Source organism: Eptatretus burgeri, chromosome 6 (assembly GCF_056783735.1).
Source record: "Eptatretus burgeri isolate ZD-2024b chromosome 6, Ebu_testis_v1, whole genome shotgun sequence".
NCBI lineage: Eukaryota > Metazoa > Chordata > Myxini > Myxiniformes > Myxinidae > Eptatretus > Eptatretus burgeri.
In genome coordinates, this window is record NC_140966.1 from 49939684 (window position 1) to 49954772 (window position 15089).

The 15089-nt window shown below is 41.7% G+C and overlaps 2 protein-coding genes across 7 annotated transcripts in view; one reads left to right on the forward strand and one right to left on the reverse strand.

Annotated features, from left to right (window-relative positions):
- LOC147024745 (coxsackievirus and adenovirus receptor homolog) overlaps positions 1 to 3885 on the forward strand; it is a 71372-nt gene extending 67487 nt beyond the window's left edge. The window contains exons 8-9 of one of the 2 annotated variants that reach the window (XM_085884967.1): positions 1461 to 1526; positions 3209 to 3885. In XM_085884967.1, coding sequence (XP_085741093.1) covers positions 1461 to 1495 — 35 coding nt within the window. In that variant the 3' untranslated portion in view covers positions 1496 to 1526; positions 3209 to 3885. The remainder of the gene's footprint in view (positions 1 to 1460; positions 1527 to 3208) is intronic. The other variant, XM_085884966.1, reaches the window with a different exon arrangement.
- A 6670-nt stretch (positions 3886 to 10555) lies between these two features.
- LOC147024746 (transcription initiation factor TFIID subunit 1-like) overlaps positions 10556 to 15089 on the reverse strand; it is a 116486-nt gene continuing 111952 nt past the window's right edge. For all 5 annotated transcript variants that reach the window (XM_085884975.1, XM_085884974.1, XM_085884972.1 and 2 more), the window contains 3 exons: positions 14282 to 14411; positions 13230 to 13386; positions 10556 to 13040 (listed from right to left, as the gene is read on the reverse strand). In XM_085884975.1, the coding sequence (XP_085741101.1) occupies positions 12758 to 13040; positions 13230 to 13386; positions 14282 to 14411 (570 nt within the window). In that variant the 3' untranslated portion in view covers positions 10556 to 12757. The remainder of the gene's footprint in view (positions 13041 to 13229; positions 13387 to 14281; positions 14412 to 15089) is intronic.

The following is a 15089-nucleotide window of genomic DNA, read 5'->3' on the forward strand; positions in this document are numbered from 1 at the left end:
GTCCAGCATGTTTCGTCCAAATCTTTACGAGTTATCCTGTTCACAGATTAACAGACGGGTGAAAACAACCTCTGTCTACCTTCAGTGGCGGAGGTAATATGGTAGGGGTGTTACACTTAAAGAGTAGCTAATGCATGAAATAGTCTCCTTGGAAAGGTAGTGGTCATCGAAACAGTGGGAAGGGTTAAATTCGAGTTCAGTAGGTACCGAGAAGCATCGGGCAGAGAGGTGCACCTGGACATTGGCAGGAATGGGATGTAGCTGAGGTATGGAAGGGTGAATACACCTGTGTCGTGATTGTGATTTCTGTGAATGGTCTCCTCAAAAGGTCAATGTGCTGTCTGTCTGTTAATTCCTCACCTTACAACCATGTTCGCCACCCTCCAAAAAAAGTTATAATACATTATATATGTAATATGTACACGCATATGCTGGCAGGATGGCCTTGAGGTATGCACACTTGCCTTGCGGTCCTCTAGCTTGGGTTTGCATCCTGGCACAGCTATAAACTGGCATCCCGGTGTTTCACGTGTTGGGTGATTCATGTGTGTGCCGTCCCTCAGATGGACGTTAAACTGGCATCCCATCTGCCAGCATTAGCTGGTGGATGTTAAAGATCCCACGGTGTCCTTCGCATAGAGAAGGTGAGCTATCACCAGCACCATGAACAAATTCCAAATTCCTGCCCAACGACAAACTACTGCTGGGAAGGCAATGGTAAACCACCCAGTGTAACCTTTGCCTCGAAACTGCTTCGGGAACACTGAACCTGCCTTTTGGCAGAACACGAGAATATGAATACATCTCATCCTCATGATGGCTGTACTTTCCCCACTACTCTCATCTGTGCTTCTCCACCCCACTGCCACCCCCTCCCCACCATCCCCAGTGAACTGAAGTCGATAAACTGATATAATTAATGTAATGTTGATGTAGATAGGCCAGATGGCCTCTTCTTCCATCAAAGTTATTTGTCTAACCCTTTTAACCTTCTACACACCATCGTCATAGCAATAAAGCTTCTCCCTATTGAGAGCTCCTCCACGACGGACGGGTTTGTTTCGTGGCACTCGGAGCCAAAGTACAGCTTAAGAGCCTGTGTTTGAGCTCGTGTCTAACTTCAGCTCAATATATAACCCCATTACATGACATTCATAACCAAGCTTATAAAGAACGTTCATTTGTGTACGAATCATCATCGGACTACAAAATGATGAGGTTTTTATGGTAGAGAGTGAGAGCAGCACTAAATACAGAGGCGATACATTCTGACTCTGCTTCCTTATGATGCTTTAAGCACCCCATCATGGCTCCCTTCACAGATGAAATGTAGCATGGTATATTTCAACCAAAGATGAAACAACTTCTCCAAACCCTTTAAATTCATCCTTGAGGAGCTTCTGACATGGCAAGAATGCGGTAAACTTTGAATGGTGAATAATTGTATCCTATTCTTGCAGACACACAAAATGACGACTCTTACTGCAGCATCTAGTTCGACAGTGGACAAAAAAAACAACAAAGCTGTAAGTCCCATCGTTTATCGACGATTGAGATACTATGTACACAATAATGGCAGGATCTTTTACACAACCCTTTTTGCTCTGCTTCCCTTCACTCCAGCCTCGAATTTATTTTTAATTTTTTCAAATTAACCCCAAACTACTTTGTTCTTGCATATATATATATGGTCCTTAAGTGCTCTATTGTGGAAATTAGGAAATATTTTCATTACTAGGTTACCTTGAACAATGTAGTTGGGCCTGTCATGCTCAGTTTTCACTTTCACATTGTCCAAAGAACCCCGAGAGCTCGCAGGTTGGATTGGGGTTCTCATTTACAGATGTCACATCTAAATCAGCAAGTTTGTGCTGCACCGACAAGGTCTCTCTCCGCATCTCGAGTCATTCAGCTGTGCAAAAACAATGTTAGATCTGTCAAGAGTTGGACTTTCAAGCCAGCATGAACAGTTTTGTGTGCTTAATTACAAGTTGAATGACATCACTGCAGTTTCATTATTTGCTCTCAGGCTCCTTGTTGCCATTGAATGTTGCGCCTTAAAAAGTATTCGTCACAACAAAACATTTTTCTGAAACTGAACACCGTGCCAATCCAATCCCTCTCTGAGCAATGCTCTGCCAGAAGCTAGGTTTGGTGCTGCTGAAGCAGTCTCACCTCAAGGAATACACTGGGTGGTTTGCTGTTGCCGTACTAGTAGTCAGGACAGTAATTTGTTTAGGGTGCCATCGATAACTCACGTACCTTTTCTTGAAAACACCGTGCTATCATTAATGTCCACCAACTAATACTAGCAGATGGGATATAGCAGGCTTAATGCACGTCCGAGGGCAGGTTCATCCACCGAGGCCGTCACACTATGCGCGAAGCACCAATCCGACCGTTTTATCGTTAGGTCGGGAACACCAGGAATAAGAAATAACATTGAGGTGGTATTTGTACAATTTCTGCTCACACACTTAGCCAAGTTATAATAATGCCATCATAATCCTTTCTACAGAGCATCCGTTAACTTCAATGCATCGTGCATTGAAAGATAGCGCAATGACATTTTCTTCAAGGCTGTGTCTCACAGGTTGAGATGCAAAGCTTTGTTTCACATTGCCTTTGTTCTGGTTCAGATAAGAGAAACAAGGCCTTAGAGCCATTTGAGGTTCCATGCCACGGCCCAAAATATTACCGTAGTCCAAATAGCTTTGGAAGCCTTCATCGTACGGACATGAACGTCGTTTCAAACACTTAAGTGGCATCAAGTTATTTTTGTGACAAGGAACAATGTTGTGTATATGCGGGGGTACAGTTTCAGCGATGTATATTTATATCGCTGTAAATGCCTTTGCAGAGCAGAGCCTGTTTGTGAAAAAGTAGCATTAGGGTTAGGAGAAATGTCAGCTTTGGGATCACTTTTAATTTCATAATCGTATATAAAGTCTTTTTCTCAACCTAGCTCAATGTTTCCAACAGATGTTTTCCCGGGTAGCATATTAGGCCAATGGTTGGAAGACACAGCTACAGCAGATTTGTGATAGCCACAGCTGTTGCCCATATAGAAATTTCTTTTTTGCGGTGGATTATAACACCCAAGATGTAACTGGCGTGCATGCTCTTGGCGCCACACTGTCTAAACAGCTGCGCAGCAGTGGAGATGGGTTGCAAGAGTTGTCACCCATATTATTTTTTTCCTCCGCAGAAGTCACTGGAACATGCTGCAGCTTTCCAGCCCAGGCTGCATGCTCCACTTGACCACATTCCCAGCCACGCTGCGACCTTGCTTGGCTGCAAAACCAAGCCACATTCCCAGGGCGGATGCAGGCATCCCCCTCCCATTTGTCTCCCACAAAGCATTCATGATTGATGGAATTTGCTCACTCACAAATCCAAGGTCGTGCAGAATGAGGTTTTGTCAAAATTTGTGCCACACTTTATGCCAGATCATGTGACTTGGTTGAGGATCACAAACATTGATACATTTTAGTAAAAAATAAATAAATAAAAACCGCATGACACGTAGACGATACTTGGATACGTAGAAATGCAGCAAAGTGTCAGAATATATAATAGATTTCTTCAAGCTTATAAAGCTGGTTTTTATCTTCATTTCACCACACAACACATATCACTTTTTCCCGAGATCTCGATAGTAATGTTCTCTCTCCCCCCCCCCCCCCAACCATTGTTTTAAAAGTGATGAAAGGCAAAAGACTAATACATTCTCATCTCAATGCAACGATAGCCTGTAGATGTAAATATTAACGTTGCTACACCAGACTGCTTGTGAAAGCTGATACCAAGTTCATCATAATCTCAACCATCAAAAATACTGATCACCTTCCGTTGTACACTTTGCAATAAACGATACGAAACGTATATCTGGTTTGCAGATCTTGTGTGTGTAATTTCAGTCTCAACTAAAATTGCACTCGGTAGACCACATATGTCCACCAAGCTGAACAGTTTACGTTTTGTATCGTTACATGACCACATTGAGTTCCACATGCAGTGCCTTACACGAGTATTCACCTGCTACCAATAATTCCACATTTAGATGAATTATAAAGAAACAATTTTTCCAAATGAACTTTGTAAATTCATAACTGAAGAGATTAAACGAAACACTTATAGCTGAATAGTCCGGGAGCCAACCGATCAAAATTAAAAAAAAATTGCCCGGTCTGCTATAAAATTTTTGTGTTGATTTTCATAAAGAGACACCCTTTGAGTATATGAAAACCAATGTTGGCAATGGTGAAACTCTTGCGCAACAACACAGTCAGCACTTTTGCGAGCCCCCTCTGATAACAAAATGTTGGCAAAAGCGAAGATGTAGGATGGGGGTAGGGGTAATTCATATTGTCCTAAAATCATAACCGCTAAACCTATATACACAAATGACCCCTCATATTAAAGAGGAGTTCATTTCCTATATCACAATTGGTGTAGATTTAACCTACCTACAATTGACAAGGTTATATGTCAAACAACAAAAGATTTATGTAACTCAGAAATGCTTGACGATCAATGGGGTCAGGAACAAGAACATACTTTTACATGCCATGGTTTTAAGGAAGATAAAATTAGAAATGGATTAACACAATATTGTGACATGAAACATCCTCTTCAGAGGAAGAGTCACTCTCTGAAACAACTCCACCACATGAACCTCTCTGACCAAGGCATATGCATGTCACTCAGCAAGGCACAGCAGCCTTTTTGCATGAACATCGTTTCAGACATTTGGATAATTTGCACATGCATGACACAGTTTTGTCTATGTTTGGCTTGGCTGGCTTAGACATGAGAATTGGGACCAGTTTTCCATTGATAAGGGTTCTGCCAAATGTTGTGGCTGGGGGAAGTGCTCGGTCACTGAGATGTGCACGTCTATACAGAAGCAATTGATACAATGCTCTTAAAACAAGGAAGTAAAACGCATCTTCTGTTGCTGGCAGTGACCTAAGGTCTAATTTTGAAGAGACAAACATATGCTGCCTGAGGGTATTCAAACAGCTGAACCCTTTTTGGCCATGCAGAGCAGTCCAGTATACTCTGGCCTCATCAATGACACATTCTGTTGCTGCCATTTCACTATCTCTTCCAAAATCAACAAGGTGGGGAAGGTTTCCTATCAGTCCCAGAGAAACCTGTGCCGCTCTTCTTTTCACAGGAACACAGGCATCATCCCAACTGACTGGAAGAGGGGCCTTGTTGTTCCTCTCTGGAAAGGGAAGGGTGATCGCCAAGACTGCAACAACTACCGAGGGGTGACGCTGCTCTCAGTGCCGGGCAAGGTCTTTGCTCGGATAATTCTTGATAGGGTTCGCAACCATCTGCTTGAGCACCAGCGTCCAGAGCAGTCAGGCTTTACACCAAAGAGGTCAACGATTGACCGTATCCTTGCACTTCGTGTCCTCACCGAACGCAGACGAGAGTTTCGGCAGGGGCTGCTTGCAGCCTATGTTGATCTCTGTAAAGCGTTCGATTCAGTGAATCGGGATGTCCTCTGGAGGATTCTTGGTCTTCGTGGGGTGCCACCGAAACTGATCGATCTGATGTCTGAACTCTACTCTGGTACTGAGAGTGCTGTGAAGTGTGGTGGTACCGCCTCTGACTTATTTCCAGTTGTTACTGGAGTTCGTCAGGGATGTGTACTTGCCCCCACACTTTTCAGCGCTTGTATGGACTGGATTTTAGGGAGGATGTCGGAGAGATCAAGTTGCGGTGCATCGTTTGGCAATGTCAAGATCTCGGACCTTGATTTTGCAGATGATGCAGTCATCTTTGCGGAGACTTTAGACATCCTTTTGGGGGCCCTCGAGGTGCTGAATGAGGAGTCGGAGCCGTTGGGATTACGGATTTCTTGGGTCAAAACTAAGATCCAGGCTTTCGGTGGCATCTTGAATGCTGCTGTCCTGTCTGTGTCTGTTTGTGGTGAGGATGTTGAGGTCGTGGATAGATTCACTTACCTTGGCAGTGATATTCGTCTCCGCAGGTTGTGAGCCGGAGGTCAATAGACGTCTGGGTCGGGCCTGGGGAGTCATGGATTCACTGGATCATGGGGTGTGGCGCTGCCGGTACCTGTGCGGGAGGACGAAAGTCCGAGTCTTCAGGTCCTTGGTACTTCCAGTCTTGCTCTATGGGTGCGAGACTTGGACTTTGACCAAGGATCTGAGACGGAGACTTAATTCCTTTGGTACCAGGTCTCTTCGAAGAATCCTTGGCTATCGCTGGTCGGATTTTGTGTCCAACGAGCGGTTGCTGAGAGAGACTCGGATGGGATTTGTTACCTGCATAGTCCGTGAGCGTCAGCTGCGGCTGTATGGACATGTGGCTCGTTTTCCTGACGCTGATCCTGCTCACCAGATTCTCTCAGCGAGGGAGTCTCATGAGTGGAGGAGGCCAGTGGGCCGACCACGTGCCTCATGGTTGCAGCAGGTTGACCATCATCTCAAGGAGATGGGGATGGGCCTGGCATCTGCCTGGGAGATGGCCAGATGGAGGCCCCTGGAGTACCGGCGGAAAGTGGACGCAGCGACGCGCTGTTCTGGCACATGCTCCCATACCTGACCTGACCTCTTCTTTTCCCCTTCTGAATGGGTAGCTCACTGTGTCACATCCACACAACACATATGTGCACAGAAGTGTAGCTGCGACATCAAGAGGATTTTCTGGTACTTCTTGCTCAACACTTCTACCAGCTCATGAATAGGTAGGTATTGATTCTGCCATTGTATCCAGAGTTCTTGCAATGTGTTCAAGCAGCAGAAGTGATATATACACAGCATAATTATGTCTGTATCTGTTGCATGCACAACAGCTCGATGGTGATCAAGATATTCCACACAATATGCAAGATGAGCAATAATCCTTGTGTCTGCCTCTTCATGTTCTTCACAAGGTAAGTCCAGAACTGAACTTGATGCTGATGTGATGGAAAGAGTGTGACCTTTGTTTTCCATCATACCACCAAGAATGATGGTCACTCCATCCGGAATAGCTTCAGGACTCTCACAAAGGGAAGTGCCAATGAAGTTCTGAAGATTTCCTTTATTTCTTGGATTCTTCATGAGTAAATTCCAGTCCGGAATTTCTAGACTCTTGGATGGTGAGAATTGTCTTGCCTGGTCTGTCTGGTTTCTCCTCTGCTGCTCATCACCCTTCAAAGTATGGGTATCATCAAAATCATACTGATCACCAATGATGTTGACACAGTTGCACATTTCAGGTTTCAACTGCAGGAGCTTGCGAAGATACAGCTGGGGAAGTTCACCAAATGTTTTTGCACCCATTTTTTGGTATTTATTTCCAAATGCCATTGTGTCTACCAGATAAACTGTGTATAGGTCACTCTGTGGTAATGATGGCATCTGTAAAACAACATCCTGCTCAGCTTCAGCAATTAGCACTGCCACGAAATCAGACTTGTTGCCTTTGCGCATTACAAACCCCTGTGCTAAGCGTGGATCAACCTCAAACAGGGATGATGGATAGTCTGTCCACTCATGGGAAAATGCAATCTGTCTTGTGACTGGGTCGGCATCTCGATAGAAACACAGCACACGTGTAGTTGCAGTCTCATCTTGATAGATCCTGATTAAACTGTTTCCTTGATGGTTTTGATTTCTTCTGTGAGGAGAAAGTTACCAGCTTCAGTGGTTCAATCTTAATAGAGACCACCTCTTCTGCTTTCATAATGGCTTCCATGCCCTTAGCTTGAGCATGGACCAAGTCTTTTGAAGCAGCCTTCTCACCAGTTGCTCTATTGAGCAGATCCACTTCGTTGTTACACTGGAATGGGTTTATCATCTGCTGGCATATCACTTTCTTGATCTCCTCAACATGCATATGTTCTTCTGTTGCCTGCTTCTGTGTTTATCCATGATGAGTAGATTCCTGTTGGCCTAGATTAGCCATAGACTTTATGTTCTCTGATACAGCTGTGAGAAATGGTGCTGTCTTCACATATTTATCTCGAGCAGCTGGTGCCTGAGATATGCGTTTGAACAGAGATGTCTTCCCTTCATTGTTGTATGTCTGCTCCAGGGCCATGTCACTCCAAACACCATTGAATTTTCCTTTGGAAGAGTGAACTGTGAAGTACCCAACCTGGATCCAGCAAACCTTAACCGAACTGTGTTCAATAGAGTAAGAGGATTTTGGGGGTAGGGGTAACTTTGGTTGACAAAAATGTTAATTTTCTCTTTAAAAATTGATAGAACTCACTCAAATTTGCTGTTTTAATTAGCCATGGATACCATGTTCATCTCACATTAAGAGAAATTAGTATTCTAATGCAGCATCTGCCTATGATAAGAAAAGTTCTAAAGGCCATCTTCAAAATCGTTATTTTTAAGGCATTTTTCACAAAATTATGTACTTTTACGAGGTTTACTTCCACAAAGGCAATTTTTTTTTTGTCATTTTACAATGCACTGATTGAATTCTTACATTTAGTTCACATTTATTTTTCATGAATGTAATTTTTTAATTTTTTTAGAAATTTTATTGACAATTGCTGTTTTATCAAATTTTTCAAATCTTCCTCAAACAAAAACGTCCACCAAAATTTTTCGCAAGAGCTTATGAATTGCCAACATTGGTTTTCATGAACTGCAAACATATATCTAAACATCCTGGGGGTGTAAAATTTTATAGCAGAGGCTGTAAGGTCCAACCCTAAAACAGCCTCGTACACAGGTTGGCTCCCGGACTAGAAGGAGGTTACATGTCAGGATTATCTGCAAAAAACATGTACAAATCAAAATTCACTGGTTGTAAAAGTATTCACCACTTACGTCAGTACTTGGTGGAAACACCGTTTGCAGCAATGACTGCTATGAGTCTTTGTGGGTCGGTCTTCACCAACTTTGCACAGTGATATGGTGAAACCTTTACCCATTCTTCATGAGAAAATTGTTCTCGTTCTGCCAAGTTTGATGGGGATCATCGATGGACCGCAATTTTCAAGTCTCGCCATTAATGTTCAATTGGGTTCAAGTCAGGACTTTGACTGAGCCACTCAAGAACATATTTTCTTTTTATTCAACCACTCCAGTGTCGCTTTATCTTTGTGCTTCAGATCATTGTCCCGCTGAAATGTGAATCTCCTACCCAGTTTCAGATTCATGACCGACTCATCAAGCAGGTTTTCATCAAGGATTCTCCTGTACTTTGCACCATCCATAGTTCCTTCTATCCTGAAAAGCTTGGCAGTCCCTGCTGAGAAAAAGCAGCCCAATAGCCTGATGCTGCCACCACCATGCTGGACAGTAGGGATGGTGTTGTCTGGGTGATGTGCAGTGTTCGGCTTTTGCCAGACGTAACACTGAATTTACACTAAAAAGTTCAATTTTTGTCTCGTCTGACCACAAAAAGGTTCTTCACATGCATACTGTATCATTAATATGCTTTTTCGCAAATTCCACATGAGCTTTAATATGGGTCTTTTTCGTAATGACTTCTTTTTTTAATCACCTGTCCATAGAGTCCAGCTTTGTCAAGGGAACAAGATATTGTTGATTGATGAACACTGATCCCCATCTGAAACATAGATCCTCGCAGATCTTTCAAAGACATTCTTGGATTTGCAGTGACATCCTAAACTAGTTTCCTGCTTGCTTGGCTGCTAGGTTTGGATGGGCGACCTGATGTGGGTAGAATCTGGGTAGTATGGTACGTCTTCCACGTCTTACTGATGGATTTCACTGTACTCAAAGGGATAATGAGTGACTAATGTCTTCTTATAACCCTCTCCTGAATGGTGCTTCTTCATCACTTTATGTCTGACCTGGAAAGCTTCTTGCTCTTCACGCTTGCCTTGTTGGTTTACCAAGTGAGTTGCACGTTAAAACTCTTTTGATAAGTGGAGGAGATTAATTTTTAAGTTTAACCACTGATTATATGCAGGTGAAACCTATTACACTTTTTTTTTAACCTTTCAAACAAATTATTTGCTCCTGAAGTGATTTTGGGTTAATTAGGCAAAGGGTTTGAATACATATGCAACTGAGAATCATCTGATTTTCTCTGTTAATGCAACTTATTCACATTTTATTTGCATTTTTTAGCTTTATCACTTTGGAGTAGTTTATGGAGACTCGATATATTAAGTTTTATTCAAAAGCATCATGAAATAAGCTCAGGCGGCATCAAAATGTGAAAATTGTGGAGGGGGGGGGATGAATACTTTTGCAGGCCACTGCAGAATAACTTACAGATGATGAGTTGATATAGCTTACAGCCCCAGAAGAGGTTGATATCCAAGAGCAGCCTTTGATGTCAAGTGAGGAGCAAGCGACACTGTGAATGTCAGCACTGGACTTCAGAGTTATCGTCAAACATCTTCATGATACAGATACGGCGATGCAGCAGGATGATACAGCCGAACAGAAAAGAGGATAGAGGAGAGGAGGAAGCACAGAAACCTGCGATTGTCAAGGGTAAACCTCCCCCGGCACCTACGATCCAATGATGGCCACATTTTTTCAGACCGCCATATAACTTCGTCCATCAACATTTATCCATAAAACTCAACATCATGAAAATTGGAGGAAAATTTATTCCAGTTATGATGAAAAAGGTGTTTTTTGTTGATTATGTTACAATCTGAAACAAGTAGGCCAAGGTCACAAACAAATATCAAGTGCACAACTTCAAAGCAGGTACAGTACACTATTATGATGCAAGAACATCTTGGAAGGCCAAGCGGTCTTTGAGATTCCACAATGGCAAAATTGAGTGATGACAAAAAAAATGCATTTTTTTTTCAGACCACCATTTGACTTTGACCTTTAATCCGAAGAGGTATGATGTAAATTAGGCTTAAATGTACCTTGTTCTCGACTATCAAGAGAGGGCAATTTAGTTCTGATCGGACAAACCTTTGTCATGTTATGGTGAAAAATGGTAAAATTGCTATAATTGGGTCATGGCCTTAAAATTAGGTCAAGGTCAAATAAAGTCAACCCCACATACTTTTTATTCCTTCCCAGCTCTTTATTCCTTTTTTATTCATTCCCAAGTCCCAGCTGGCTCTGTCTGAGATACAAGCTTGAACATTGGCAGAAAAAAAGGGAAGAAGAAAAAGAAAAAAACCCCTAAATGGTACTTTAATACTCCTCGGGGTCGAAGAAACTCTGGGGTACCATAAAAAATTGGCGGCACTAATTGTAGAAACAAACCCCACAACTACTGTACAAGCCGATAGGGAGAGGCTTAATTAAAAGGGTTGAGAATTAAAATAGGGTTAATGGGGAGAGAAAAGACCAGTTGGCATTAAGTTATACTTCGATAATGCAACATTCAAGTCAAATTATAATTACTATAATTAGCCCATCCGCATGCACACTGGATTTTGCAATCACTTCTGTGTGTGTCTGTCTGTTTGTCTGTCCAGGCAGTAACTTTTTTTTTTTTACCATTTGAGCTTTTGTTATCAAATTTTCAACCAAGCTTTATTATGACAATATGGAGAAGACAAATTAATAATTTGGTCAAAAGGTCAAAGGTCAGCGTCACCTAATGTCTTCAATTTTCATCCAATTGACCTCAAATTTAAATTACCATTTGAGCTTTTATCAAATTTTCAACAAAGCTTTATTATGAGAATATGGAGAAGACAAAGAAATAATTTGGTCAAAAGGTCAAAGGTACCATTCAGCATAAGGAAGAAGAAGAAGTAATCAGAATACGACGCGGACGAGCGTTACATTTTCAGATGCTTTCTAGTTAGTCTTTGTACTGACTAGTTGTGTGACCATGGTTGTGTGACCATGATATAAATCAATACAATAGGACTGCCAATCTGGTTTAAAGTCTTGAAAGAAAGGGGAAATATAACCCTGCCACACAAAGAAGAACAATCCAATTTCTCACATTGTTTCGAGCCTTAGAGTTTAGACATTCGTCATGATATCCTGAAAAGAAAGGCTGCCATGGAAAGCTACTTTTAGGGCTTGGACTGTTTTATTTTTCATCTGCCAACTACAATTAGCATTACTCAAAATTTGTTGTTTGGACCTCAAAGCTTTAAACATTTAACCTTTGAGAACAACCATGGTCTCTGCCATGGCGAGCAGATATGTGAAAATCCACTTCCCACAATGACACAGGCTTTGGGCAAAGATTTTAATGAAAAACAAACATTTTTGGGAAGGATTATTGGAAATGTTTGAGCTGGAGTGGCAGCTCTTATTGGCAAAATGTCTACGCAAATTCATGTACGTGTCATGTTGTGAACAGCAGTGGATGGTTTGCTTGATTTGTGAGAGGTGTGTTCAGGATAACAATTTTCTTTTTAATAACCTTATAAATGTAAAAGTCAGAATGTTACATAAACATGGATGCTTTGCACGGACACTTGTCTTTCAAACTCACCTCATTTCAAATGAGAACTAATGCATCCAATAAGTTTTATCCTCTTTAATGAAAAAAGTAATTACATGAGAGGATAATGCCCCAAATTAAAAAGGCTCAACATGAAGCTTAGAGACATATTTTGTCTTTTGGAGTATTAGCATAAGGGGATAATGTCTAATCTCACGGCAGTCACAGTGACAATGATCACGCCAGTTCAACAAACAACTGATAAGTCAGTCCACTGACACCAGAAGCTCAAACACCTGTGGTGGTGTCGAAGATGGAATTCATTCCAGGAAGTTCAACACCACCAAACAAGTGTCTTAAATACTTGATCCAAGTGTTAATCTTTTTTCTGAAGTAGCAGAATAGAAAGGTGGGTGAACTAAGTGTCCGAGTCACTTGCACTCCCCGCAGATAGGAAATCTTCCTCACTATCCTCACTGAGACAAACTTCACTCACAACACTGGGACCACCTCGCTCGCCAGTTTGCTCACCAACTTGTTCACCACTTTCTTCAATCTCATCATCATAGTCTTCTTCATCATCATCAGATGGTCCCGCAACATCTTGTCCACTGCGTTCTGCACCTTCCATAGGCATGAAAGAAACTTCAGTGCCAGCTGTTCCTTGCTGGCCAGAAAGTCCTCCCTCATAACTGCCATAACTGTGTGGGTGAGGCACGATAAGGAGCAAAGGATAAAAGGTCCAGTGTTATGCATTATCTTCAAGAAAAATTACCTTCAAATAACTATCTGGAATAATACCTGAAATACACAAATGCAAAGATACCACAACAACATACATCAACAAGTGTCCTTAGGAACTATCCATCAACCATTCAACTCCCAATCACCTGAGATTGCTGTCCTCTTGCACTCCTTCTCCATACGAGAGAATCGAATCATCATTCCTGGGATCATGGTGAGGTGGCGGAGGAGCCCGAGAAGAACCCAGGCTTAAAACTTCAGCACCCCCTTCTGACTCGCTTCCACTCTCGCTCATTTGAGGTCCTAATAATTTTAACATGGTGCGAGAGTAAAACAAGGAGATGGTCACACAAACAGATGCAAAGACAATCAAACAAAGGAGTGCAAAAATGAAGCAAAATCCCTCTCCATTATGACTTCTCTTTCCTCCAAGCTTCTCCCTTCTCTTGTTTCCTATTTATTTAGCAGATTGCTTGTTCTGTGTCTATTTCTTTCCCATCTCCCTGCTGTCAGGATGACAACATGCTCTCCTCGTTGTTCTGCACTTCGTTGAGCCCAGATCAAGCATCCAACTTGGCAGAAAGTTCTATATAGCAAGTTATCTACATGCAAAAAAACAACCCCTTCTCAATTTTCCTCCCATTCCTTTCATGATGAATTTTAACTGACTTTTTTCCATTATTAATTAGTGCTACCAAGAATAAAATATGTATTTGACTCTCTTCTCTGAAATCCCAAATTATAGAAAAAAAAACATTTCAAAAAGCCTGTTCAGTGGGCCACTTTTTTCTTACACAACAACACAAAGGATTCTTCCTTTTCTGTCATCCTAGACCATGGTTGCTGAAATGTAAACAACTTACAAATACCATACCGGAACTTAAATGCATTGCTGCTACAATCTACAATTGTACTTGTTTACTTTATTAGTTTGGTAATGAGCTCTTCGATATTTATTGCAAATTATGTACGATGAAGAAAATTTTCTCCAGTATACTAAATAATAAAACTAGCCCTTCACTCCTTCTCCTTTGCAATGCACAGTGCAAATAAAGAATGGCGAAGGACGTGGGTGGAAGCCCATGGCGAGGAATGTAGACAGAAAGTACAAGAAGCAATTTATAAGGTGTGTGGGTGAGTCGTACAGAAAAGGTATGCAGGCATTTATAAGATGTGCTTGTAAGTGGGGGAGGCATACTTGCGAATGGGTTATATCCTTCATCGCTGGCATCATCTTCTCCATCTGACATGAGAAGATCCTCATACAGGACACTCGCTAGGCGACTTCCTTCTCTTGCATCCCCTTCACCATCTCCCTCGCCCTCATCCTGCAATTATGAAAAGGAAATTCTTCATTGGTCGAATTACCAAGAGAAGCTCTGGCTCGACTGTGCTTCTTAACGATGATTTTGTATTTTTAGCAATGTTACAATTGTAAACCAGTTATTAAATCACAGCAGAAGGAAGACTACATATGCACATGATGCCAGAAATGTATCGCAAATCCCAATGTACAATGATCATACGTGTTCATTGCTCCAAACTAATAATTCCTTTTAGGTTTCAGATGAATAATACACGGTGTTCCAAAAAGACCCGGACAACTTTGGTTGTTAATGTATTTAGAACCACAAACGATACAATTAGTGGGGCAACTTAGCTAAATATAGCATAACAATTGGGCATTTTGTGAGGAAAGCACCAAATTTGGCACACTAGTAGCCTATCATATTATGAACAGATCTGGATATTGGGCCATCTCAAATTCAGCCGCTGATGGCTGTGGCAGCCATTTTCCACTCCCATCAAAAATTTTGAGATGGCCCAATATCCAAATCTGTTTATAATATGATAGGCTACGAGTGTGCCAAATTTGGTGCTTTCCTCACAAAATGCACAATTGTTATGCTAAGTTGCCCCACTGAATGATACCCTTTGGTTTATATGATGCAGAAACTCAAAAAGTTTTCTTTATTTTCAGGTCTGGTGGTTTAACGTAAAATAAA